Raw genomic sequence first — 24725 nt, 5'->3', positions numbered from 1 at the left:
CCTGCAAGGGCTGAAATGAAACCACGTGACACAGTCCAAGGTTCTCAAACACTCATTTCATTTATTCTGTCCATACAGGGTTCTCCTTTCTGTGTGTCTTTTTTTCTTCTCTTTACCCTCCCACCCCTTAACCGTTGGCACTTTAGAAAGGAGTTCAGTCTGACATCACACCATACACAGCAAATGCAAAAAGTTAACATTTTCTCTGCAATTCCTAAAAACATTGTCCTTTTTTTCAAGTGTGGTCGTGTCTTCAGTTTAAAAACAGAAAAATAAAATTTAAAAATACTTATTTTTAAATAGCTGTGTGTCCATTTTCTCTCTCTTATTTTTTGCAAACCTGCCAAGAGCTTCTACCCAAAAAACACACTTGCTCAGGGTCCTTTAAGGGCTCGGGGTAGTTGACTATATGGAGGAAGGTCTAAAATGTCAGTGCATTCAGATGCCACTACAGTGCATATTAATTTTATCTATACAAACAAACAAACAGTCATCTTAGTCAAATACAACTCTTGCTAGAGAAACTAAGATCTGTTTTATCATATATTTATTTACAGAAAAGTTGCTTGTCCATCTGAAACCACACTATAACTTAGTGCTCTATTAACATGGTGGAACAAAATAAAATACATATATATATATATAATATAAATATTTTCCAGTCTATACACAGTAAGCAGGAAATGTGTGCAGCCATTTTTCACTGAGTGTCTGTCATTTCAGTGAGTCCAGGGTGCTAAGGGAGAGGAGGGGAGCTTGCCAGAGGCCCTCTGCAGCAGACACAATAGAACTGTGTCTTTATGGAGCCTTTTGGTGAAAGGAGATTAATATGTGAGGTTCGGGGTGTTCTTTTGGATTCCTCCTCTGCCCCCATTTCCAAGGCATTTGTCACACTGCATGTCATTAAATGTCTGGAATTTGCTGGCAGAAGGAACAGCCGTGGCCACCAGCTGGCTTAGAGGGTTCTAAAAGGAATTTAGACAAGAGAGGAGGTCCTTTTCAGCACTAGGCTTCTGTTTCCATGGCTACTGGTTAGTGGAACCTCAGTCTTCAGGAGCAGTCTACCTTTGAACAGCAGAGGTGGGCAAAAAGCAAGCGGGGTGCTTGTCAACTTCATGCCCTCCCCTTGTGACCTCAGTGGAGGCAGCTCATTTGTCATCATTTGAATACAGGGTATTTAATGATTAGATAGACCTTTGGGCCTGATCCAGCTGGACTCTCCTCATAGGGTGGGGAAGCAGTAAGGAGGGAGGGCGTTAGGACTGAACAGGGAAATGTTGGGTTATGTCTGCTTTGTTTCTTCCCATCCCAACATGTGGTTGTCCACTAAAAGCTAAGCTATGTGGAGCGAGCCAGGACAGGTGAAAAGACCCTCATCATGACATAATAGCCTCAAGGGTCTAGCTCTCCCCCCACTAACAATTTTAAAGAGGGAACAAATGGCTGCATTATAGCTTTAGGGCAACAGTGGGGGAACTTCCAGGCTGAGGGCCACATTCCCTCATATGCAGCCTTCTGGGGGCCACATACTGGATGCAACCAGAGGCAAAAGTGGGCAGAGCAACAAATGTTCCACTTTGTAAGTAGTTTACCTTTCAGACATGCAAAATCATGTCATGGATACACACATGTACATTTATATGTATATGTATATGGATGCCTCTCCCCAGCCAAGCAAGCAAGAGACACTATCACAGTGCAGGGTGAGAAAGGGGCACGGCCCTGTGAGAGTCAGCTCCTGGGCCCGAGCCTTTTAGGGCTTCTGCTCTGCCAAAGCCAAAAATAGATCAAAAATGCAATGCTTGCTTTTTCCTAAACCGACTCATTTCTCTCAGCTTCCCATCTGGCTGCAGCAACCTCAATCCTGCTGAGGAAGGGTAACCGACAGAGAGGCAAATTAGATTTGGGTGCTGAAGGGTAGGGGTCCTCAATCACTGACCTTTTAAGAAAATATCAAACCTTTTTGTAACACAGCCTCATGGAAAGGATAAAAGAAGCAACCCCAAAAATTTCAGGGACCCTGGTCCAACCCAGGAGGAAATTCTGTCGTCATGGATCAGTCCTACAGTCTCCCCACACCCCTTCATTTATTTTTTTAAGTGTCTCATTAAAATCAAACTCGGAACAGTTGTCTTTGGGTTAAAATGGGCTGCTTCTGTTATTGCAAACTTGGAACGGTTGTGTGTGTGTGTGTGTGTGTGTGTGTGTGTGTCAGTCAGTGTGTGTTCCTGCTGTTTTTTTTTCCTTCTAAAAATAAAAGTGAGGGTCTGGTCACTGGAAGGACTTACTGCTGCCCCACGGAAGAGGCTCAGTCTGAACGATAGCCGTGGCTTCCGAACCTTGTCAGCATTGAAATCCTGGACGTGAAAAACCAGCTAACCGTTCCTAGGGCTGGGCGTCAGTTCGTCGCCTGGAAACCAGGCGGCAGCCCCGGAAGGAGGCCTCGGCGCCTGCTTCGCCATGAGCCTGGCTTCTGTTTACAAGCGTCAAGAACAGGCAGCAAAGGAAGTGAAGCGAAGGGAGGAGCCAGTCGGGTCTTCGGGGCTTAGACTTGGGAGTCTGCGCCCAAGCTGTGAAATTCGTCTGGCGTCTTGTTGTCGCTCTGCCCACCGCCCCCTTGGCGGAAGCCAGAGGCAATCTCGTCAAAGGTGCGGCCCTTCGTCTCAGGCACCTTGAAGTAGGTGAAGATGAAGAAGAGGATCAGCAGCACCATGAAGATGATGAAGACATAGGGGCCGCAGACTTCCTGCAGGGAAAGAGAAAGGAGCGGGTTTCATATGGCCGGATCTGCCCTCATCAGGTCAGAGCTGTAGCTCTGCCTGAAATCCTGGAAAGACACTGCTGCCAGTCAGTGTAGGCAATAATGAGCTAGATGGACCGATGGTCTGATTCAGCGTAAAGGCAGCTTCCTATGTTCCTGCTGTGTTTTGCAACCATATACCCCGGCCCCTGCAATTTCACTCCCTCCCCATTTTATTTCATAATTTATTTTATTTCACAAAATTGATACACTGCTTGGTTGTAGAAAACCTCAAAGTGGTTAACAAAAATAATAAAAAAGAATTGGTAAAAACAACTAAAACCAGCAATTGGAACAGTTAATTGACAAATGTTTCCCTTTCATACTTTTCTCATCATTTAAGAGTCCTGAGCATCCTGCTGTTTTGCCTGAAAAGCCTGCAAATTAAGTATACTTTAAACAGTCATGGGTTTCCCCAAAGGATTCTGGGAGCTGTAGTTTATTAAGGGTGCTGAGTTTGAAGACCCCTATTTCTCTCAAAGAGCTACAATTCCACAGGGTGGTTTAACCATCCATCCCTCATCACAGGGAAATCTGGGAATAGTAGCTCCAGTTCCCTCACAGAGCTACAACCAATGCGACAAACTACAGCTCCCAGAATTCTTTGGGGGAAGCCATAACTAAAGTCTTGTAGTGCTTTGAATATGTGGTGTGGACATTGCCCTAGTTACGTTGCAGTCCAATACGAATGTAAGCTGACCATTAGGAGGTGGATTGTAAAGAAACACCCACCCCTTGAGACTCAAGGGACTGAAGCCAGAATCTATGGGGAAGGCCGCCTTGCCCAGAGTGAAACCGGCCCAGCAAATGAACTTGCCTCAATGTACTGAAAGCTCATCCCCACAATGAAGTTTGCCGTCCAGTTCGAGAGGCCAGCCACAGCGAAGGCTGCGGGTCGGGGGCCTTGGCTGAAGAGCTCCGCCACAATGAACCACGGAATGGGGCCTGGGCCGATCTCGAAAAACGCCACAAAGCCAAAGATGGCAATGATGCTGAGGTAGGACATCCAGGCCATTTGCTCCTAGCGTCGGAAAACGAGACAAAGTCAGAGCCAAATACATGCATGGGCGCCTGTCCTCATTGCTCACAACAACATTTGACCCTCCATCCCATGAGATGAGTGAGAGAGCAGCCAACCTAAAGTCATACAGGGAGCATCACAGGGAAACCGAGCCCCAAATCAAATATTTCTGTATACTGCACCACACGTAAGCTCATCCTCATTGAGCTGTTTCGTGCTGCTCTATTTTTTTTTAAAGGATGTATTTTATTTTTTTTACTTCTAAAAAACCTCAGAGCGTTCTCCCAAGTGTGCAGACAGTACCTTCTGGCTTCTGTTACTGCAATTAAAAATGTATTCGTTACTTAAAATGGTGCTCCTCTGCTTTTCCATTGGCCTCTTTCCCCACCCATTTCTAGAGCTAAGGCTGCTCCAATCTGGGGTGAAGCTTTGCTACCAGAATGTACTGTATGTAGTAGCAAACCAACTGCTCTGAAGGACATGCTTACAGATCAGGGGTGGCCAACGCGGTACCCTCCAGATCTGGTCTAGCTTCCAACTCCCATCAGCCCCAACCAGCATGGCCAGCAGTCAGAGATGATGGGAGTTGTAGTCCAGCAACTCCTGGAGGGCACCAGGTTGACTAGTCCTGTGGTAGATGAAGGAAAGCAAACTGAGCCAGGGACCCAGCCTATTTTTCTTATTTATTTACTCCATAAAATTTATATGCCGCTTGATTGTAAGCGGGGAAAGCAACAACAACCTCAATGCACTTCGCAAAAATAAATAAACAAATAAATAAAAACAGAGACTTAAAACATGCAAAAAATAATTAAAACAAGCTACAAACAGATTTACACCTGCCTGGGAAGGCTTTCCTTTTAAAAAAAAAAAAAGTGCATTTAGCAGGTGCCGTAAAGAGTACATTGAAGGTGCCTGCCTGCTGTCCATAGGAAGGGAGTTCCAAAGAGCAGGTGTTGCTACAATATAAGGCTGATTTCTTACAAGTGCAGAATGGCTATTATCTGGCAACTATAGCAGCACCAATTCCTCAGACTGAAGCAGCCGAGTGCGCATATATGGGGCGGGGAGAGACAATCTCGCAGGTAAACTGGTCCCAAGTTGTTAAGGGCTGGGGCGTTGGCCAGGATAAAGGTAAAGGGACCCCTGACCATTAGGTCCAGTCATGTCCAACTCTGGGGTTGCGGTGCTCATCTCGCATTACTGGCCGAGGTATGGGTCATGTGGCCAGCATAACAAAGCCGCTTCTGGCAAACCAAAGCAGCGCACGGAAACGCCGTTTACCTTCCCGCCGGAGCAGTACCTATTTATCTACTTGCACTTATGATGTGTTATCAAACTGCTAGGTGGGCAGGAGCAGGGACTGAGCAACAGGAGCTCACCCCATCACCCAGGATACTCCGCAGTTATTTCAACCCCAAGAGGTGGAGGCATACTCTCAGCTTATTTCATTGTCTTCTGATCCAACGCCACTCACCAGAAGCGCCAAAGCGATGGTCATGAGGACTGCGCACCCCGCCATTCCGGCCAGGCCCACGAGATGCAGAGTCCGCCGTCCGGCCCTCTCCACCACGAACAGCTATTGAAAGGGAGACAAAGAATATGAGTTCTTCTTTGGCAGGATTAATAAACCAGAAGGGCTCTACCCACAGCAGTCTGCCCTGAGAAATAACTTTGGTTAGAGGTTCCTGGGGAGCCCAAGGGACCCACTCACAGAGGAGCTGCTTGTTGTGTTTCTGCATGACTTAGTAGTTGTTTTAAAACACAGACCACTGGTCTATTTAGCTCTTTATTGTCTATGCTGAGTGGCGGCAGCTCTCCAGCCTGTCAGACTAGGGGAGTCTATTCTAGCTCTAACTGGAACTGCTGCTGGGGACTACACAATTGCTGGGATAGCTCAGCTGATAAGACCATGAGACTCCTGATCTCAGGGTTGTGGGTTTGAGCCCCACGTTGGGCAAAAGACTCCTGCATTGTAGGGGTTGGACTAGATCCCTTTCAACTCTATGATTCTATCTGTGTGCAAAGCAGGCAGACGCTCTGCCACTGAGCTACAGCCCTTGCATCCTCCTGCCGATCAGTCTCCGCTGCCGGAGTCGGTCATTTGAGTCGTTCCTCCTGCAGCAAAGTGGCAGAACGACTCCGGAGGAAGACAGACCTAGAACAGGGACTCGTGCAGAAACACAGCGGGGCATACTCCTCCTATAGCATAGGAGCACATGAGCCACCCGTTTCAATTTGGGATTCTACAACCTGCACGCCTGTTTTGGACAGCTGAGGTCCCATACAGAAAGGGACTTTCTCCAGTGTCTGCCTCAAAGCAGGAACCCTCCACAAATCTCATTACAGTATCTTTAAAAATATCAGAGGCCTGTATTTGGGGGCGTTAATGAATGCAACTAACGTGGGTCTAGTCTGAGTAGAACTTAGTTGAATACAACCTTTTAGAGACTTCAAGATGTTTGGGGCAGGCCTGCATTTTTCTTTTTTTGCTGACTTCTGGGTGTGTTATCAATTAGGCATTGCTGTCACAGACACCATTGCCACCAGTGAGCTCCAGTATTAAAGCAGCCCCTGGCATAAGGATGCCCCCTGCCACTACATTTGGAGCACCCTCTTTTGCCAGCAGCGAAGGAAGGCACTTACCGAGACCACTGTGAAGGCCGTGTTGACAACTCCAGACCCAATGGTAGCATACACAGGCTGCTGCACCCCGGATTTTTCAAAGATGCTGGTTGAATAGTAGAATACCTAGGAAAAAGAAAGAAATATGAATAGGTGAGCTGCAGAGGACCAGTGTCCAGAATCCAGCATCCCAGGGCACGGGAAGCTGCCTTATATCGAGTTAGAACATCAGATTAGCTCAGCATTACCTACAAATGATTGGCAGCAGTTCTCTGGGGTTTAAGGCGTTCCTCCCAGCACTACCTGGTATGCCAAGCAAGTGTTCTACTACTGAGCTATGGCCTTTCCCTAAAAATAAAACAAGATTCTAGTCCTCAGTGTAATGCATACAGGATTGCTTTAATCAGCAATTAGCCCTGGTATAGGAGAAAAGGGGCAAAGAGAGAAGATTCCTAGCCGCTAATGGTGTTGCATCAGCAGACCACTCATAGAGCCTCTTCACCCTCCTCTGCAGCCACTTACCGCATTGATCCCAGAGAGCTGCTGGGAAAGCTGCAAGACAACAGCGATGAGGATGGGCTGGCGGTACATGGGTGAGCGGAAAAGCTCTGGGATGGTGACTTTCTTCTCCTGCATCATTTGCCGGCTCTCCTCCTTCATTTCCTGGAGGTCACTGCTGACGTCGGTCGTCCCTCGGAGCTTCTTCAGGACTGAAGAGAAATGAGGGAGCAATCAGGTGAGATGCACTCATGACTTGCAGGTGAAGTAAGGAAGAGGGAAGAAAGAAGAAGAGAAGAAGAGAGGGCTCTTACACCTTTAATAGTTACACATAGTAAGCTACATATTAAATGTGCACGAGCCCTGTGTCTTCTTCTCTTTTTCATCACACAATGTTTGCAGCAACTATTTTATTTACTTGTGACATTTCTAAACTACCCTTCATCTCGAGGGATCCCAGGGCAGGGGATAAGACAGCACATGACCTCAGCCACATAGCTCCACCCAGAAGCATGCTACCACTGTGCCACATGCGTACATGGGCACTGAACATGTGCAGGTCCCACCCTAAAGGTTTCTATTGCAAGGAGGCAGCTGCTCACCACTCTTGGCTTTGTTCTCCTCATTGCGGTTGATAAGGAGGAAGCGGGGACTCTCTGGGGCAAAGGGCAGCAGGATGCATTGCGCCAAGGCAGGAACAAAGATGAACCCCAGCAAGAGTGGCCACAGGCTATCGCTCCCCATGATCAGATCCATGCCGAACACCTGTAGAGGATGACATAGCGGGAAAGGGGAAGCAGGTTTAATCTGGGAGCTGTGAATCTCGGAGAGGTAACAGTGTTTGAGAGTTCTACATTTGCCTGGATCTCTCAGGGTGTCATTATGGGGTAGCCCAGGAGGGCTGGCATACACACTCCCAGTCTTTTGTACCAGGCCTCAGATCTCCTGTCCTGACTCCCCACTTAAGAAAAAAATTCTTGCAAAAAATATTGGGTTCTAGCCAATGCTCCTCCTGCACAAAGTAGACCATTGAAATGAAAAGACAGGTCCATTCAATGGGCTTACTCTGAACAAAGCTGAGCTAGATACACCCCAAAATAGTTATGAATAAAACACACACTAGAGGGTTGTATCCACCCAAATTCTACTCAGAGTAAGCCCCACTGAAATTAATGGACCTAATTTGACCGTGTCCATTTCACCGGGTCTGTTCTGGATTGGACCAGCACTAGGTACAACCCACAATATTTCATCTACACATGTAAACACAGTTTCATAAAATCATGCATCCATTTACAAGAAGTCAATCACTGTTTATCCACTGTGTATATTTACTGGGGGTCTTTGGTTATTGCAGTGTTTTTCAACCTTTTTTGGGCAAAGGCACACTTGTTTCATGAAAAAAATCACGAGGCACACCACCATTAGAAAATGTTAAAAAATCTAACTCTGTGCCTATATTGACTATATATAAAGTAATTCTCTTGAATAGGAATCAAATAAACAAATTTTTCCCGCGGCACACCAGGCAACATCTCGCGGCACACTAGTGTGCCGCGGAACAGTGGTTGAAAAACACTGGGTTATTGTTCTTCTTTAAGCAGAATGTCAGATTATAGGAATGAAAATAGGGAAGGCTGAACGTAGTAATGGAATGTTACATTCCCGTAATTAACAGACTCCATTATTCAATCAACGTGTTCAGTGCACATCCTTCAATTTCTCTTTTATAATATGCAAGTGCTATAGTCTATATGGGTGGTGGTGTTTTTTCAACACTGTAGGATGGTCAACTACTTTATCTGACTTCTAATGTCTTGAGCTGACTAATCTGGCTGCAGTGATCACAGCCATTGCCAAACTTTTGACATTTACTATGCCTTCCAGCTACTCCAATAAAGTATACCTACAAATGTGTGAGGGGACACACACACACACACACACACACACACACACACACACACATCGCTTACGGAGCAACTTTCCCCCTGAAACTCAGCTTAAATTTGCATCTATGTGTTACAAATCAACATACGGAAGTTGTATGCTAAACTGTCCCATTTTTATTGCTTTCCCCTTTGACATTTATACTTGGAACTGAAGCAGGAAGCCTCTGTCCATCGTAATTGCTTGGCCCAGTGCAAAGCATCACCACACCCGTCCCTGGGAGATTTGTGTAGCTGGGACTCTGGTTTTTTGGGCAACAAAAACAAAAACAGATAGCTAAAGCACATTCCTTCTCCAAACTGAAATCGGAGGTTTCACCCAGTGTTAGAAACTGAGATACGAAAACTAGGAGCTAAATGGCACCTTAAACCTAGGTTGTGGGCGCAACAATGGAATGTCTAGGCATGCTTTTTTATAACAAGAATACAAAGCTGAAAATGAATGAACTGCAGATAAAATATTCTGTTCATTTTTCACATGGTCTAGTCTTTCCCCTGGACACCCCCCCTAATATTTTTAAGAGGGTCTCTTCTCCAGTCTTCAGAGAGTAGCTGGAAGTGGAGAGGCAGAAAAGGGTCCTTCTTTCCTTCCACTCTGCAGTTTTAATCTGAAATCTTAGGTGCAGTACTGTGCCCAGATCTCAGAAACTGCTCGCGCTAATGAAATTCCCTGTCGCAAAATGGGAGTTTCAAACACTGGTTTCACCTCATTCAGTCAAGTGGGCAGGTATGCATGCATTTAATGAGGGCCCAGGAGGCGATGACTTTTTAACAGGATAATTATCACCCTCAAAAAGAACCAGTTTCCCAACATCCTGGAAAAACCATTTGCCCACATCGACCCCTTTTGCAGGTGCACCGTTTCCCATCCCCCAGCAGAGGGAGCCACCGAGAGCCCGCCTCACCTGCGCTATGAGGATGCCCAGGACGATGCCCAGCTGATGAAGCGTCCCCAGAGCCCCCCGAAGGGACGTGGGTGACACCTCCCCCACGTACATGGGCACGAAGCCTGTGGTGAGGCCAGAATACACCCCAATGACGAAGCGGCCAAGGACCAGCATCTCAAAGGAGCTGGCTATCTTCGAGAAACCCATTAGCGCTGCAGCCAGGAAAGCAAGGCTGTTGGACATCAGCATAGAATTCCGCCTGCAGGAAGAAAAAAGTTGAGATAAGTGGGGGCATCCACAGAAGTAGAGTGTACAGCTCAAGGAAAGCAACAGTACTGCTCTATTCCACCTTGGCCCAGGGTGGATAAAAATAAATGTGTTTTTTTTTTTAAAGAAATAATTTTTAAAAATCAGATTTTTTTATTTAAATCGGATTTTTTAAATTTAAATTGAATTTTTAAAATAAAATGCTTTTGGAGGAAAAAAATCTTTCTAAAGATAGTTTTCTATTTAAGTTACATTATAGTCCAAAGGCTATTCATCAGGAAATAAGGATTTGTCATGTGTGCTAAAACTCAGTCTTAGTCTAATCGTTTAACCACATCAGTTAACAAACATGGATACATATGCTATCATGTTATTGTTTTAGTTAATGATTTGTTTTTCTCCTTCCAATGAAGTACAGCAGAAAAGTTGTCCAAATATAAACAGTGAATTTTTAAACTTCACAATTATTTCATAATTTTCTATGTATTTCTAATAGTATAACCAAATCAGTAATTTTTTATATAACTGTAAAAACTACTCTGAAAATTTATTATTCAAGAAATAAAACCTTCATCTGATTGTCAATATTAAGGTTATACCAGCAAGAACGAGTCTTTCTGAAGAAAAAAAAAAGATTTAAATCGAGTCTTACTGACTAGTGTTTTAAATCAAGTCTTACTGACTTGTGATTTAAATCGTGATTTAAATCAAATCCACCCTGCCATGGCCAGACCCCACCTGGAGCCCTGTATCCAGTTCTGGGCGGCACAATTTAAGAAGGATATTGACAAGCTGGAAGGTGTACAGAGGAGGGAGACCAAGATGATCAGGGGTCTGGAAACCAAGCCTTATGAGGAATGGTTGAAGGAGGTCTGGATCTGTGTTTGCTCCAGAAAAAGGATGAGGGGGTGTTGAAACAGCACCAACGAAATAACCCAGGAACATAAGGAGCTGTCTAATACTGTGCCAGACCATTGGCCCATTAAGCTCAGTATCTCTTACACAGACTGGCAGTAGCTTCTCCAGAATTCTGGGCAAGACTCTCCCCCAGCCCTACCTGGGAAAATGCCCTTGGAGGTTAAACCTGGAAGTTCTGCACAGAAAGCAGGTGCTGTAGCACCAAACTAGGGCCCTTAACCGCGGAAAGCCAAAAGAGCTCAGCACTCACCGTCCAAAGCGGTTGACGAACAGCCCCACCGAGAACGACCCAATCATCCCGCCCACCGAGAAGATGGACACAGAGAGGGACCAGAGCGTGGTGAGGGTGCCGCGGCTGATGTACTCCCCATAGCGGTTGTACCACGTGTAGTTGTAGAATTCCTCGATCACCTGCAGAGGAAGAGAGCAAGGAGAGACCCCGTGGATTGAGCCATCCCTCAAGGCAGCCACTTTTACCAGATTGGTAGCTGCCCTTCAGAGGTCCTAAAAAGGTTGAAACGCAAAACAGCAAGCCACCTGGTAAAAACAAAACCTCTTCCCAATATTAGGGTAAATCCATTGTGGGTTTTAGTGGGCAAAGAAGTGCCGTGGGGCTAGTAACTGAACCGAATTTTGTGGTTTGTTTGCTTACCACATTTTGTATCCTGTAAGAAGAGCCACGAGGCTGGATCAGGCCAAAGGGGGCCGCATCCAGTCTAGCACCCTGTTCCCTGCAGTGATGCCTCAAAGGGAAGCCTGCAAGCAGGGCGTGAAGCAGATGACCCCCTTGCCACCATTTTAAATTAATAATATAGGCAGGAGTCTGCTGGATCAGGCCAGTGGCCCATCTTAGTCCAGTATCCTGTTCTCACAGTAGTCAACAGATGTCCATTATGGGAAACTCGCAAGCAGGATCCGAGCACAAGAGCCCTCTCCCCTCCAGTGTTTTCCAGCAATTAGTATTCGGAAGCATTGCTGCCTCAGATTGTGCAACCAGATAACAGCCTCCAGAATGGCTAGGAGCCCCCAATAGCCCTCTCCTCCACGAATTTTTTCAATCCTCTTTCCAAACCATCCCTGTTGGTGGCCATCACTGCCTCTTGTGGAAGTAAATTCCATAGTTTAACTATGCACTGCCTGAAGAAGGACCTCCTTCCATCTGTCCTGATGATTAAATTATGATTTGTTGGACTTACTAGTCGCTTTTTTTAAAAAAAATGAGATATAAACTCATGAATTGCAATATAACAACATACCCTAGCATTCAGTAATTCAGAGGCTATCAAACCTGGAGGCATCATGATCTGCAGCCAGAGCCCATCTTACCTGCCAGTCTTGCAAGACCTGCTGCTCAGGATGCCTAATATTAGGCCAGGGTACTGTTTAGGAGTTTTTGTTGGGGTCAACATTTAATTTTGTACATGCAGGATTTTTGGCTCCTATTGGTATCAAAACTGCAATGGTTAGTCGGTCTCTGATTTTAGATGTTTTAAAAGTTTTGTTTGTGTGTTGTTGTTGTTTTTTAAACTGGATGGTTTTATGACTAGCTTAAATAGCATGGGGGAGCTTTAGTCCCAACACATCTAGCAGGCAAAATATCATTTTGGGGCTTTAAGGTGGTGATTACTCTCTCCACCAGGTGGCAGCAAGGAGGAGCTTGGCAGGGCACCCAGCCAACCAGGTGACCCTCACCTGGAAGGAGCCTTGCACAGGTGCTTCTCTGTCAGCAGCTCATAAAAAAAAAACCTATGCCATACTGTACAGTGCAACTTCCTGGAGGTTTGGTTCTTTGCTGAGTCACCGTGGGATGCTGAGTCACCGTAGGCATGCAGGAATGGACTGGGGCAAGGGGAGGGGGGAAGGAAGGGAGAATACAGCAGTGGGGAAAGAGATCCCCCCTTCTGTCCCTCCGAACTGCATTTAAATTCTTAGTTTCTTCACACAAAAGGGCAAATGCTGTTGTTGGAGGCCAGCCTCTCCGTCCTGTGGAAATTTGCATTTCCAACAGGTGCTATTGTTTGTTTACACAGTATTAACTATATATATTATTATTATTATTCAAACAGGATTCCAAGAATAACTCACGAGCAAGGACCTGGCAGCTCACATTGCATGTTCGGAATAAGCAATGTGTTCCTTCTTTCCTCTCTCACCCGAGGAGACGGCAAACCCCAACTGTTTTTGGACAATTCTGCTGCATTTAATGGTGTTTTCTTTTAAGCTCATTTCTCCCCCATGGGAACCAAATTGGGGAGGGGGGGTTTAAAGAAACCAAAGCTCCTTGCGAAGAGGAAGGAAAAGGCGGCAGCAGGCCTTTAGAAGTGGCAAGCGAACCACTGTTATATCCCCACTCAGGACTGTGTGCTAAATCAGCTCAAAACTACGGTGTTAAAACCAACCTGAAACCTTAAGCAGCAAACTCACCTCACGTTTTCATGAATCAGGGATGGGAGACCCGTAGCCCTCCAGGTCCTGCTAGGCTACAGCTCCCCTCATCCGTAGCCGCTGACCATGTTGGCTGGGGCTGAGGGGAGTTGGGAGTCCATTCCCATCTGAACAGCCACAGGTGAGCCCACACCATCACCATAGAGAAATACTGCAGGGGTGGAGAGTCTGTGGTCCTCCAGGTGGAGATGGACTCCAACTCCCATTAGCTGCAGGCCAGTGTAGTCAAAGTCAGGGATGGCGAGAGCTGGAGTCCAGTAACATCTGCCCCCCATCCTGTTTGATGTGTCTTTAAAAGAAAACTTCATCAAATGTGAGGCGCCTAAAAGGCAAACACCCGTCTTATTTCAGATGTTTTTATGAGTCCATTCCCTCAGGTGCAATGCCTGTGCCCCCCCCTTTATTCATCGGCAAAAGCTTACGTCGTAATCCGTTTGTTAGTCTTGTGGCACCAAAAAGATGCTTGACTGGTTCTCCCGCAACAGCCTTAGCACAGCCGCTTTTCTGGGAACCATTAAATAAGGCTCTGGGCGGGTCTACAAAGGGCTCGATGGAGAGATAAGACAGAATAGAGAGATTCCCCCCCCCCCCATCGTAATAAGGGCTGATCAATCAGGTTTAGCATTGTCTGCACTAACTGGCAGCAGCTGTCCAGGGTTTCAGACAGGGTCCTTTCCTACCTGGAGATGCTGATAGGGATTGAACCCAGGGTGTCCTGAATGCAAAGCAGACGCTCTAGCATTGAGTCACAGCTTGCAAAGGCCCTGATGATGATGATAATATGATGATAATTTATTATTTAGACCCCACCCATCTGCCACTCTGGGCAGCTCCCAACAGAATATTAAAAACACGATAAAACAGAGGACGAGATGGTTGGACAGTGTTCTTGAAGCTACCAACATGAGTCTGACCAAACTGCGGGAGGCAGTGGAAGACAAGAGTACCTGGCGTGCTCTGGTCCATGGGGTCACAAACTAAACAACAACAACAAAAACAGGGCTGCTTTCAGATGCCTTCTAAAAGTCAGATAGTTGTTTATTTCCTTGACATCTGATGGGAGGGCATCTTATCTGACATCTGCTCCGATGCAGAAGGAGGTTGATTCTATAGCACAGCATTTTACAATGAACAGCGTTTTGTTTCAATTTAAATGTTATATAAGCGGCTCAAGTAAACATTTTGTTTACTTGACAAAATTCAAACAAACAAAAAACCCAACAAAACAAAACAACCTCTTATAGAATCATAGAGTTGGACCACAAGGATCATTCTAGTTCAACCCCCTGCAATGCAGGAATCTTTGTGGTTGACAACCATATAAAACATTAAACGTGCCAGTATTAAAAATACTCAAAAGCAATGGTAACTAAAAAAGAAATAAATACATGGCAATGTTCTACATTATCTGGAAAGGCCTGCCTGAAAACAGACATTTTTAAGGAGGCACCGAAAGAGAGTACAGCGAAGGCACCAGCTTGGTGTCAATCGGCAGGGAGTTCCAAAGTATGGGTGCTACACCCCAGAAGATCAATTTCTTACAAGGATGGAGCTGGGTATTATACAGCACCTTTAGCAGTGCCAGTTCCATGGATCGGAGCGGTCAAGTGGGCATATGTGGGATAAGATGATCCTGCAGGTAAACTGGCCCCAAGCTGTTAACTGAGAAAGCTGTTCCTCAGTTGTTGCAGTGAGAGAAGCGATTGCTTTATTAGCGACGGGGCAATCTCTCTTCAATTCAGTTTGGTTTAATATCTTAAGTAGCAAGTGCTCAGATTAAAGCATGTCTAAAAGAGGCAGCAGGGAGGGTATTAAAGGAATCTCAGAACAATAAATAGGGGAATATCATTTATGCCAGTGGTTTGCAACAGTCATTGGCTGGCAATTCAAAATAAACATGTGTCTAACCTCAGCAGCTCTTGGCTATGTGCTTAGTACAACAATTATGACTCGGGGTGGGGAGCTTTTGGCCTTGGATTCTATTATTCTGGAATAATCAGGGTGAGGAAGGTCAGTTTTCTTAGCATGCAGAAGGAGCAGCCGCCTCCGTCACATCAAACCGTGGTGCATCTATATCATGAGGAGGCAAACTAAGGCCCGGGGGCCAGATCTGGCCCAATCACCTTTTAAATCCAGCCCGCTGACGGTCCAGGAATCAGTGTGTTTTTACATGAGTAGAATGTGTGCTTTTATTTAAAATGCATCTCTGCGTTATTTGTGGGGCATAGGAATTCGTTCATTTTTTTCCCTTCCAAAATATAGTCCAGGTCTGTGGGACAGTGGACTGGCCCGCTGCTGAAAAAGTTTGCTGACCCCTGATCTAAATCCTGCAACCTGCATCCCATGAGGAACAGCCCAGGAAGCCCAGAGACAGAGCATAAAGGAAACAACTCCTTCCTGTTGCTGGTCCCCCAGCACCTGCAAATCAGAGGTATACTGTCCCTGGCCAAGGAAGTTCTCTTTAGCCACCCAGGCTGCTAGCCATGCCACACTACTACTCTTGTGGCTGTGGGCTCCATACACACAAAGGCTGCAAGGTCTATCCCAGCTGCGGACCATCTGCTTTGCATGAAAAGCTCCCCGGTTCAGTCCAAGTGGGGCTGGGGATGCCCCCCAACCTGAAACCCTGGAAAACTGCTGCCAGTCAGTGCAGACAGTACTGAGCTAGATGGACCAGTAGTGTCTGACTCAGTATATGAAGCAGCTTCTTATGTTCCTATTATTGGAAAATATGCATCGTGTATATGCAACACCACGCATCGTTTTCTAAATCTCCACCGTGTCCCTGCTTAATCAAACTGACAGCCCTTTCTCGCAAGCAGGGCTCCAACTCCCCAGTTGTTTTGGTTGCCTTCTCCAAAGCTTTCCCAGCTCCACGTTATCTTGAGATGGAGCTGATCCAGACCACGTTCTGAAAAATCATCCTGGGCATGCTTAAATCCCGCTCTGGAATCCGTCTCGGGGGCATTGGTTGAGTATTAGCCGAGAAGGGTTGAGAATGACGCAGCCGCACCCCCCCCCCTCCTGCCACCTGAGTCATTTTAAACAAAACACTCAGCACAAGAGGGACTGTTAATTCTCCTGGGAACCAGCTTAACAAATCCCATTAGAGTTGGCAGTAAGCTGGCTAACCGGATGTGCTATTTCGGGGGGTGGGCAAGGGGAAGCAGAGGGAGGGAGCCTGAATTTCCCACCTTGCACAGCATTTTTCTGCATTTCAAAAGGCAATTTTCCTTTATAACCAGGCCTTTGGCCTCTATCTGTGGCCTTTTAGAATGGGTGGGATGTTTTTAATGTATTTTTCCTATTGGTTTTAATGTATCTGTGGGGTGTTTTGCTGTTGCCCTGGGCAAGGTAAAGCAACTAACAACTTATTATTTTTTGCAGTTTTGCAAAGCGAGGGTTTTTGAGCATCCCTTTAAAAATTATTATTATTAATTAAAAGGGGTGCTCATATACTCCGCTTTGCAAAAGGAAACTCTACGAAACTAATTCAAAATTTAAACAAGCCCGTTCACACACAAGCTGGAGGGGGGGGGGACTTTTTAAATGATCGGTTGCTTGGACACAGCCCTGACTCGCCACAGGCAACCATGCAAGCAGGTATGGACAAGCCTTGGATATATACAGCATGTGCTGGACCCACACAGAAGGGCAGGAAGACACTGGCACTGTGAGGATAATGTATCCACAAAGAACCTCTGCACAACCAGTTGAACCAGGCTACATGCAGCCCACACATTTACAAGGGCCATTAAGTCCAGATATAACCTCCATAGACAAGAGAAATTATACCTGTGGTTGCTGGGGTGCAACACCAGGGAAAGGCTGCTGAGGGCCTTTCCCAGAGGCCACTATGGAAAGCAAGGATGCTGAACTAAACAGACCTCCATCCTGGTCCAGAAAAATAAGAAGCTGCCTTATACTGAATCATCAGGCCATTTGTCCATGTAGCTCAGTACTGTCGGCAATGACTGCCAGTGGCAATCCAGGGTTTCAGAGAGGAAACATTCCCAGCCCTACCTGAAGATGCTGTTGGGGATTGAATCTGAGACAGGGCAGAAGCTATACCACTGGGCTACAGCCCTTCCCCTTCTTATACCCTTGGGGAAATTGTTTAGGCTGGAGCACTACATATCTGTATACTCTGAACCCCTGAAAGAGCAGCTGCATTCTCCCCTAAGGGGGTCATCTGAACATGCATCGGATGTCCTCCCTATCCTGCTAGCCCATCTTTCCCTATCATGAACAAGTTGCCTCCTACAAGACCAGCACAGAGGCCACGTAGGCAAGCGCTGGGGCCCACGTAAGCGGTTTGCCCATCAGAGAAACTGCAAGCCATCCACTCATTCGCCCTTTTCAGTTCTCACCTTCTGTGGGGCATTGATGACTCCGGTGTTGTAGCCAAACTGCAGAGATCCTAGGACTGCTCCTCCAACAGCCAGCAGCAACCGAGCCGTCATCTGCTTGGAGGGGAGGGGGAGGGAAGAGAGAAAACAAGGCAGATTTTTAATCGGCTGGCAAAGTCCGGACACTTGCTCCCCGGGTACCTTCAGACAGCTCCTTGAGCAAGGGTTCCCTTAAACCGCACCTGTGAGGTCAAACGTTTGCATCATTCTGTAAGGGAGTCTGCTCCACTGTTAAACAGCCCTTACCCTCAGAAAGTTCTTCCTACCTAAGGTTTTGTCGCAATCTCTTTTCTTGTCATTTGAAACCATTGGTTTGAGTCCTCCCCTCTGGAGCAGCAGGAAACAAGCAAGCTCCATCTTCCATGGGACACCAGCACTTCACATATTTGTTGAAGGTGGCTATCATATTGTCTCTCATTTGGAAAGCAAAGATTCAATTTTAAATTAATAATAATGAAGAAGAAGAAGAAGAAGAAGAAGAAGAAGAAGAAGAAGAAGAAGAAGAAGAAGAAGAAGAGGAGGAGGAGGAACGGTCCTCTCAAGATATCAGCTCTGAGATGGGATAGGAAGAAAACAGGCCCCTATTGTTATTCCTCCCTAACGAAAGAGGGCAAAACTGGGCATGGAAACTATCCAGCAGCTCTTTGGCAAAGCCCCTTCCCCACCTCCTTTCTAGCTAAGCCGAAAACAACAATTAAGGGCTTGTTTCAAGCTGGAGGTCAACAGGGGCCACCAAGTTTGGACACCAGCCTGATCGTGGGGGGTGGGGTGGAGAAGGGTCTCTCCCTCAGCCGCAATGGGAAAGCAAAACAGGGGCCCTGATTTTCGCAGGCTGAACTAAGCTGCTTTGGATGCCCAAAGCCCCTTTTGTGTTCCCACCTATGTCACAGTGGTTCTTTGTTTTGGGAGAGTGGGATCCGGGATCCAGCCTCGGCTAATCCCAGATGGTCTCTCTGAATTTGGGGTGGAAGGAATTTGAGGAGCCATGTGAACCTGCTTTTAGGACAATTTGGCTATACCCTTAAGCTTTATTGCCATGAGGTAATGTTCTCTCTCTCTCTCTCTCTCTCTCTCTCTCTCTCTCTCTCTCTCTCGCACACACACACACACACACAGAGACACGAATGCCACATTCACTCCATACACTCAAAGCATGGCAATACCACTTTAAACCATGGTTTCACACACACACACACCCCACAAAAAAGGAATTTTGGAAGCCATAGTTTATTAAGGGCGCTGAGAGAGTCATTAGGAGGACCCCACCCCTATTCCCCTCAGAGAGCTACAGAGTGGGTTAATAATCCATCCTCCTTCACAGGGAACTCACAACTTCCAGCACCCTTAGCAAACTACAACTCCCAGAATTCTTTGTGGGAAAGCCACACTTGTTTAAAGTGGGAGCATAGTGATTTAAATCTAAGGTGTGAATGTGGCCCACTCCCAAAATTATCCTCACAACAACACTGTAAGATGGGTGGCAATGAGAGAGAATGTGTGATTAGACCGGTGGTTTTCAACCAGTGTGGCGTGGCAACCTGGGGTGCCTTGAATGATGGTCAGAGGTGCCACAGGCAACATTGGCCTCTGTCCCTCTTTCCTTCCTTCCCTCCTCTGATGCCCTCTCTTGTCTCTGCCTCCCATAGGCTTGCACAGCTGTTTATTGCAGCAGGCCCGGGTACAAGAACCGCTGGGGCAGCGGTGGCGGCACCTCAGAGACCAGGGGCAACATCAGTGGCTGCTCAGACAACTCCCAAGGAGAGGGGATAGGAGAGGAGGCAGAGGGAACACTCCACAAGGGGAGGGTGTTTGAAAAAGGGTGAGAGGCTACCAGCTCTGCAGGCAAGGGGAGACGTAACAGGGCTCCTGAGCATCACGGGGTGCCACTGAAAGAATGGAGTTGGTCAACGGAGCCGTGGACTCAAAAAGGTTGAAAACCTCTGGATTAGACAGTTGCACCAGGCTCTTTTTGGACAGGGAGGGGTGTTTGAACAAGGCTCTCTCTCTCTCTCTCTCTCTCAGCTGTCCTCCTCTGATAGTCTAATGCATTAGATCAGCCTTACAGATCTGCATAGAAAGGTTACCAGCCCCTAACCCTACAAGGTCAAATACTGCAATATGGAACGAAAGCTTGTTTTGAGAATAAATGGGTGCTGAAAAGTTTCTAGCCCTCATTATGGCCAAGCACTCTGGAAGCAGATTTCCTCAGTTTCTACATGGTAACACAAAGGTCTGCGTTTCCTGGCCAAAATAACAGAAGCTTCCCAACGTTACCATTCTGCATGGCAGGAGAGTGGAGCAGAGATTTCAACGTGGGAGAGCAAAATTCAAATGCCCATTTACAATTTCCCCAAAACAAACGATCCGATTTTGTTACCAACATGTTACCACACGATGAAAGCAGTGTGCGCTTCTGAGGAATACGTACGTTAAGGTTTAATTCACACCTTTTCTTCTTCATTTTCCTGGAATGTATCTCAATACTGCCTGCACTGACTGACAGTAGCTCCCCAGGGTCTCAAGACAGGAACCTGCCCCAGCCCTAACAAGAGATGTCATTGGAGATCGAACCTGGGACCTTCTGCATGAAAAGCAGCTGCTCTGTTTGCTGAGCTACAACCCTTCCCAAAATTCCAAATTTTGCAGGCTTACCTTAAAGGCTCACCACAGCATCCCCAGATATATTAGTTATTGCTTGGTTTTTAGTGCTCACCTCCATGCTAACTGCAAAGTTCTATGAACCGGGGATGGCCAAAAGGGTCTTTGACTACAACTCCCATCAGCCCCTGTCCTAGCATGGCCAATGCTCAGGGAGGAAGACAGACATGGTCCAGCAACAACTGAGCAACACGAGGTACTCTGTGCTACATCACGTGTTTTATGACCTTGGAAGTGATAAAAATGCCGCAGCAGAAACTGGCATGCCGCACCTGGAACCAAGCAGCTGCAGTCTGCTGGGCTAGCATCCAGCTCCTGTTAGTGTGGGTTGGGTGGCCACATCTCTGGAGCTTCAGGGCTGCCCCTCGTGAACAGAGTGCACCCAGCAAAACAAGGGGAGACCCAGCACAGCACACTCCCAGTCGTTTCCGCCACAGCTGCCCTTGTTACATTTGCTGTTTTATTCTGGGTTTATCTGATGTTTTGATGTGATGTTTTGAGATTCTTTCTTTAAAACATAAAGCGGCGTAGAAATGAAATGAATAAGGATAAGGAATAATATTGGAAAAGTTATAAAGAAAAGCTTTTTTAAAAAAAAGAAAGAAAGAAAAGAATGATGAGAACCTTGAAGAGGAGTCACGAATAAGCTTCCAAGGCTTCCCAGAACAGTCTGGAAAACCTCTGGCTGCTGCGGGGGGAAACTGAGCATCTGCAACAGTCTGTGATGCTCTGGGCAGGATCATAGGATTGTAGAGTTGGGAGGGACCCTAAGGGTCATCCAGTCCAACCCCTTGCAATGCAGGAATCACAGCGAAAGAATCCTTGACAGCAGCAGAACACATGCTTGCTCCATCTTCCAATGCCCTCGTTCCCCATTTCTCCTCCCTCCACACACCTTTCTCAAATCAGCTTGGGAGGGGGGGAACCATAACAAATTTAGCGGGGGGGGGGTGTTGGTGGTGGTGGGGAGAATGTTCCATTAAAAGGTAAAGGTAAAGGGACCCCTGACCATTAGGTCCAGTCGTGTCCGACTCTGGGGTTGCAGCGCTCATCTCATGTTACTGGCCGAGGGAGCCGGCATACAGCTTCCGGGTCATGTGGCCAGCATGACAAAGCCGCTTCTGGCGAACCAGAGCAGCGCACAGAAACGCCGTTTACCTTCCCGCCAGAGAGGTACCTATTTATCTACTTGCACTTTTGACGTGCTTTCGAACTGCTAGGTGGGCAGGAGCTGGGACCGAACATCGGGAGCTCACCCCATGCGGGGATTCAAACCGCCGACCTTCTGATCAGCAAGCCCTAGGCTCTGTGGTTTAACCCACAGCGCCACCCGCGGCCCATGTTCCATTGCGCGAGGGCAAATCCGAAACGGGAAACTTAAGAACTGCTTTGGACGCAAGCCCATGTCCACAAATTAACCCAAACCCGAAGGCTCAGCAAAACCCCAAGGGACGAGCCCCACAGCGAAGGAGGTTGTCAGAAAGAGCGGGGGACTTAGCTGATGTTCACATTTCCTGGACCAGCCTTCCATCAAAGCAGTTAGGAAATGCCTCCTGCTAACTGGCCTTCCCTAATCTCAAAGGCGCCCACACAGCTGTCAGGCCCTGGCAGAAGTTCATAGAAAATCCAGCACAAGAGAACCACAGTCATTGTCCAACATGCTTCCATTCAAACTTGAAAGGAAAAAAGGGAAAGGGCAGGATTATTATTATTATTATTATTATTATTATTATTATTATTATTATTTAAAAAACCTAGACACAACCAAGCTGCACACCACTCAGGAGGTGTCTGCCAAAATAAGATAACTTGGCATAGCCTAGTAACTAAAGGAGAGAGAGAGCTATATAGAAGCATATTGCTGTGTTTCTATTTCCCCTTTCTTCCACGGAGCTCAAGGCAGTATACAGCCCTCCACCCTCAATTTAATCCCTAACAACAACCCTGTGAGGAAGGTTAAGTGGAACGTGGGTGACTGGCCCAAGGTCACCTAGGGAGCTTCATGGCCAAGTGGAGATTTGAACCCTGGTCTCCCAGGGTCTTGGTCCGACACTCGTAACAACTATACCACACTGGCTCGAAAAATCAAGACAGGACCCCTGGTTCGAATCTAGCCTCTGCCAGGAGCTCACGCTCCAGCCCCTCCCGACTGCACTATGGGGGCTCATAATTCCGACTTTAAGACAGGTGTGGGGAACCCTCCAGATGATGCTGAACCGCAACTTCCATCCTGCCGGGCGACTGGCCATGCTTGCTGGGGCTGATGGGAGCTGTAGTCAGGCAACACCTGGAGGGCCTGCAGGTTCCCCACACCTGGTTTAAGAGAAATGCACACAAAGCATTTCTAAAGCCACAATGCCTGACTTCCCTTTCCCCAGCAGTATTTGGGTGCTCTGCAGAAACAGTATCTGGAAACAATGAGGAATTGCTCCTTGAGGTTAAAGAGAGTTTTGAAAAGTTGTTGCACCCCTCCTTTTTATTTATTAAAAAAAAAAACCCCACAGTAGCCTCAACTTCTGCAGAGACCAATCCTTTGGTTCCCTGCTGTTGGGCCCGACTCAACCCATCCTCTTGCACTTCTTGACCAGAAGAAAGGGGCACCTCAGTTTTTGACATGCTGCACTTGGAACTTGCCCTGCCCAGGGATAAATCCCATCCTCTAGCCCCCCAATAACCCCCTGCAAAAGCAAAAACAGGGACTCTACAGGGTGCAGGTACCATTCCCTTCTCCACAAAGCAAGTAAAATGTATTTGTCTGTTTGTGATCTGTGGTTGCCCCTGCTGAGCAACTGAATGGGTGAGTGGGGGAGCAGAAATGACACAGAATCATAGTGTTGGAAGGGATCCCAAGGGTCATCTAGTCTGACCCCCTGGTTCACAGCGATGGCAGCGACTCCTAACCCAATGTTCTTTCTTTCCAGAGTCTACTTTTATGAAACAAAAAAAATTCATTCCGGTTAAACAGAACACTTTTAACTGCAAAAGAGGCATGCGTCATACAAACAAACAAACCCAACCCGTGTTAGCACAACAAGTTATTACAGCTCAGCAGCCAAGGCTGAAATCCGACTTACTCTTACTTGGGAGTAAACTCCTTCTGCATCAAAGGGGTTGAAATTGGGAAGCCTGTGCTTCCCCCCCCCCCAACCAATCCAATAGAAATAAACATCTCATCCGACACAACCCTATGCCTGTTTAATCAGAAACAATTCCTCCTGTGTTGAGCGGGGCTTACTCGCAGGTAAAGTGTGTGCCTAGGACTGCAGCCTTGATTTAGACAGAGGAAGACCTACAGCTGATGCAGTGGGGAAGCAAAATCATAGCTGTCAACTTTCCCCCTTTTTTAAGGGAAATTCCCTTATTCCGAATAGGATTCCTCGCAAGAAAAGTGAAAAGTTATGTTTGAAACTGGTGGGGCGAAGGCACTCTTCGCTCTTCCCCTCCTAATAATAAATAAAAAAGCCCACAATTTATTTAGCCAAGGTGAAATTTGTTGGAGGGCAGGAATCACCAGCTAGCTCTGTCCTTGTTTTGTGGGGTGGCTCCAAAGCTGAAGAGGTTTGGAGGGTGGGGTTGATGGGGAATCACAGAATTGTAGAGTTAGAAGGGAACCAATGGGTCCTTTAGTTTAACCGCCTGCAATGCAGGAATCACAGCAGAAAAAGCAGAACCAGAAAAAGTAAAATGCAATATTTTGGAGTTCTTCTCTCGCCAGATGAGAATCCCAAGCAGGAAATCACCATTTCGAGGCTCCGTGAGGATATCTGCTGAAATTGTGCCCAGCCTGCCTAGCCGCAATAAAACAGAAGAATCGGAGCAGTTTGAAACCCAATTTGGGAGGTGGGGTAGGGGAGAAGGGACCCCAAATAAATCATCAACCAATCTGGTTTTGATGCCATTTTAAGGCCAAACTGCTTGTCAAAGTTAAACACGAGTGGAGGGGTGGATCAGGATATTGCAGCTGCCTCCTATTTGCATTGGAAAGTTTCCTTCTCAGTGCAAACAGCAACTGCGTAAGTTGTGATGTCTGCCAGGACCTGGAGAGGGAGGGAAAAAGGGGAGGTTCCCCCCTTCCATACCTGCTCCAGCCTTGATCCCGGTTCCCTCTCCAAACTCAAGCCTGGTATTTGTCATTAAAAGCAAAAAACAACAACGCATGCCTACCGCCACTTGCATTAATCTACTAGGAGAGCGTTCCCCCCACTGCTGCCTGCACACAAACTCATCACTGACCGTTCGGACACTTTTTCA

At 46.8% G+C, this 24725-nt stretch overlaps 1 protein-coding gene across 1 annotated transcript in view; it reads right to left on the bottom strand.

Annotated features, from left to right (window-relative positions):
- Positions 1-2234: 2234 nt before the first annotated feature.
- The window catches only part of SLC2A1 (solute carrier family 2 member 1), a 37386-nt gene continuing 14895 nt past the window's right edge, over positions 2235-24725 (bottom strand). Inside the window, exons 2-10 of the mRNA XM_033156596.1 lie at positions 17778-17870; positions 11213-11373; positions 9796-10036; positions 7547-7709; positions 6969-7156; positions 6468-6572; positions 5299-5400; positions 3618-3821; positions 2235-2746 (exon numbers count right to left, since the gene is read on the bottom strand). Of these exons, the coding sequence (XP_033012487.1) occupies positions 2546-2746; positions 3618-3821; positions 5299-5400; positions 6468-6572; positions 6969-7156; positions 7547-7709; positions 9796-10036; positions 11213-11373; positions 17778-17870 (1458 nt within the window). The 3' untranslated portion in view covers positions 2235-2545. The remainder of the gene's footprint in view (positions 2747-3617; positions 3822-5298; positions 5401-6467; positions 6573-6968; positions 7157-7546; positions 7710-9795; positions 10037-11212; positions 11374-17777; positions 17871-24725) is intronic.

This window comes from Lacerta agilis, chromosome 8 (genome assembly GCF_009819535.1).
Source record: "Lacerta agilis isolate rLacAgi1 chromosome 8, rLacAgi1.pri, whole genome shotgun sequence".
NCBI classification, from domain to species: Eukaryota; Metazoa; Chordata; class Lepidosauria; order Squamata; family Lacertidae; genus Lacerta; species Lacerta agilis.
The sequence above is the reverse complement of the archived record's forward strand: the minus strand, read 5'-3'. Positions and strand labels throughout refer to the sequence as shown.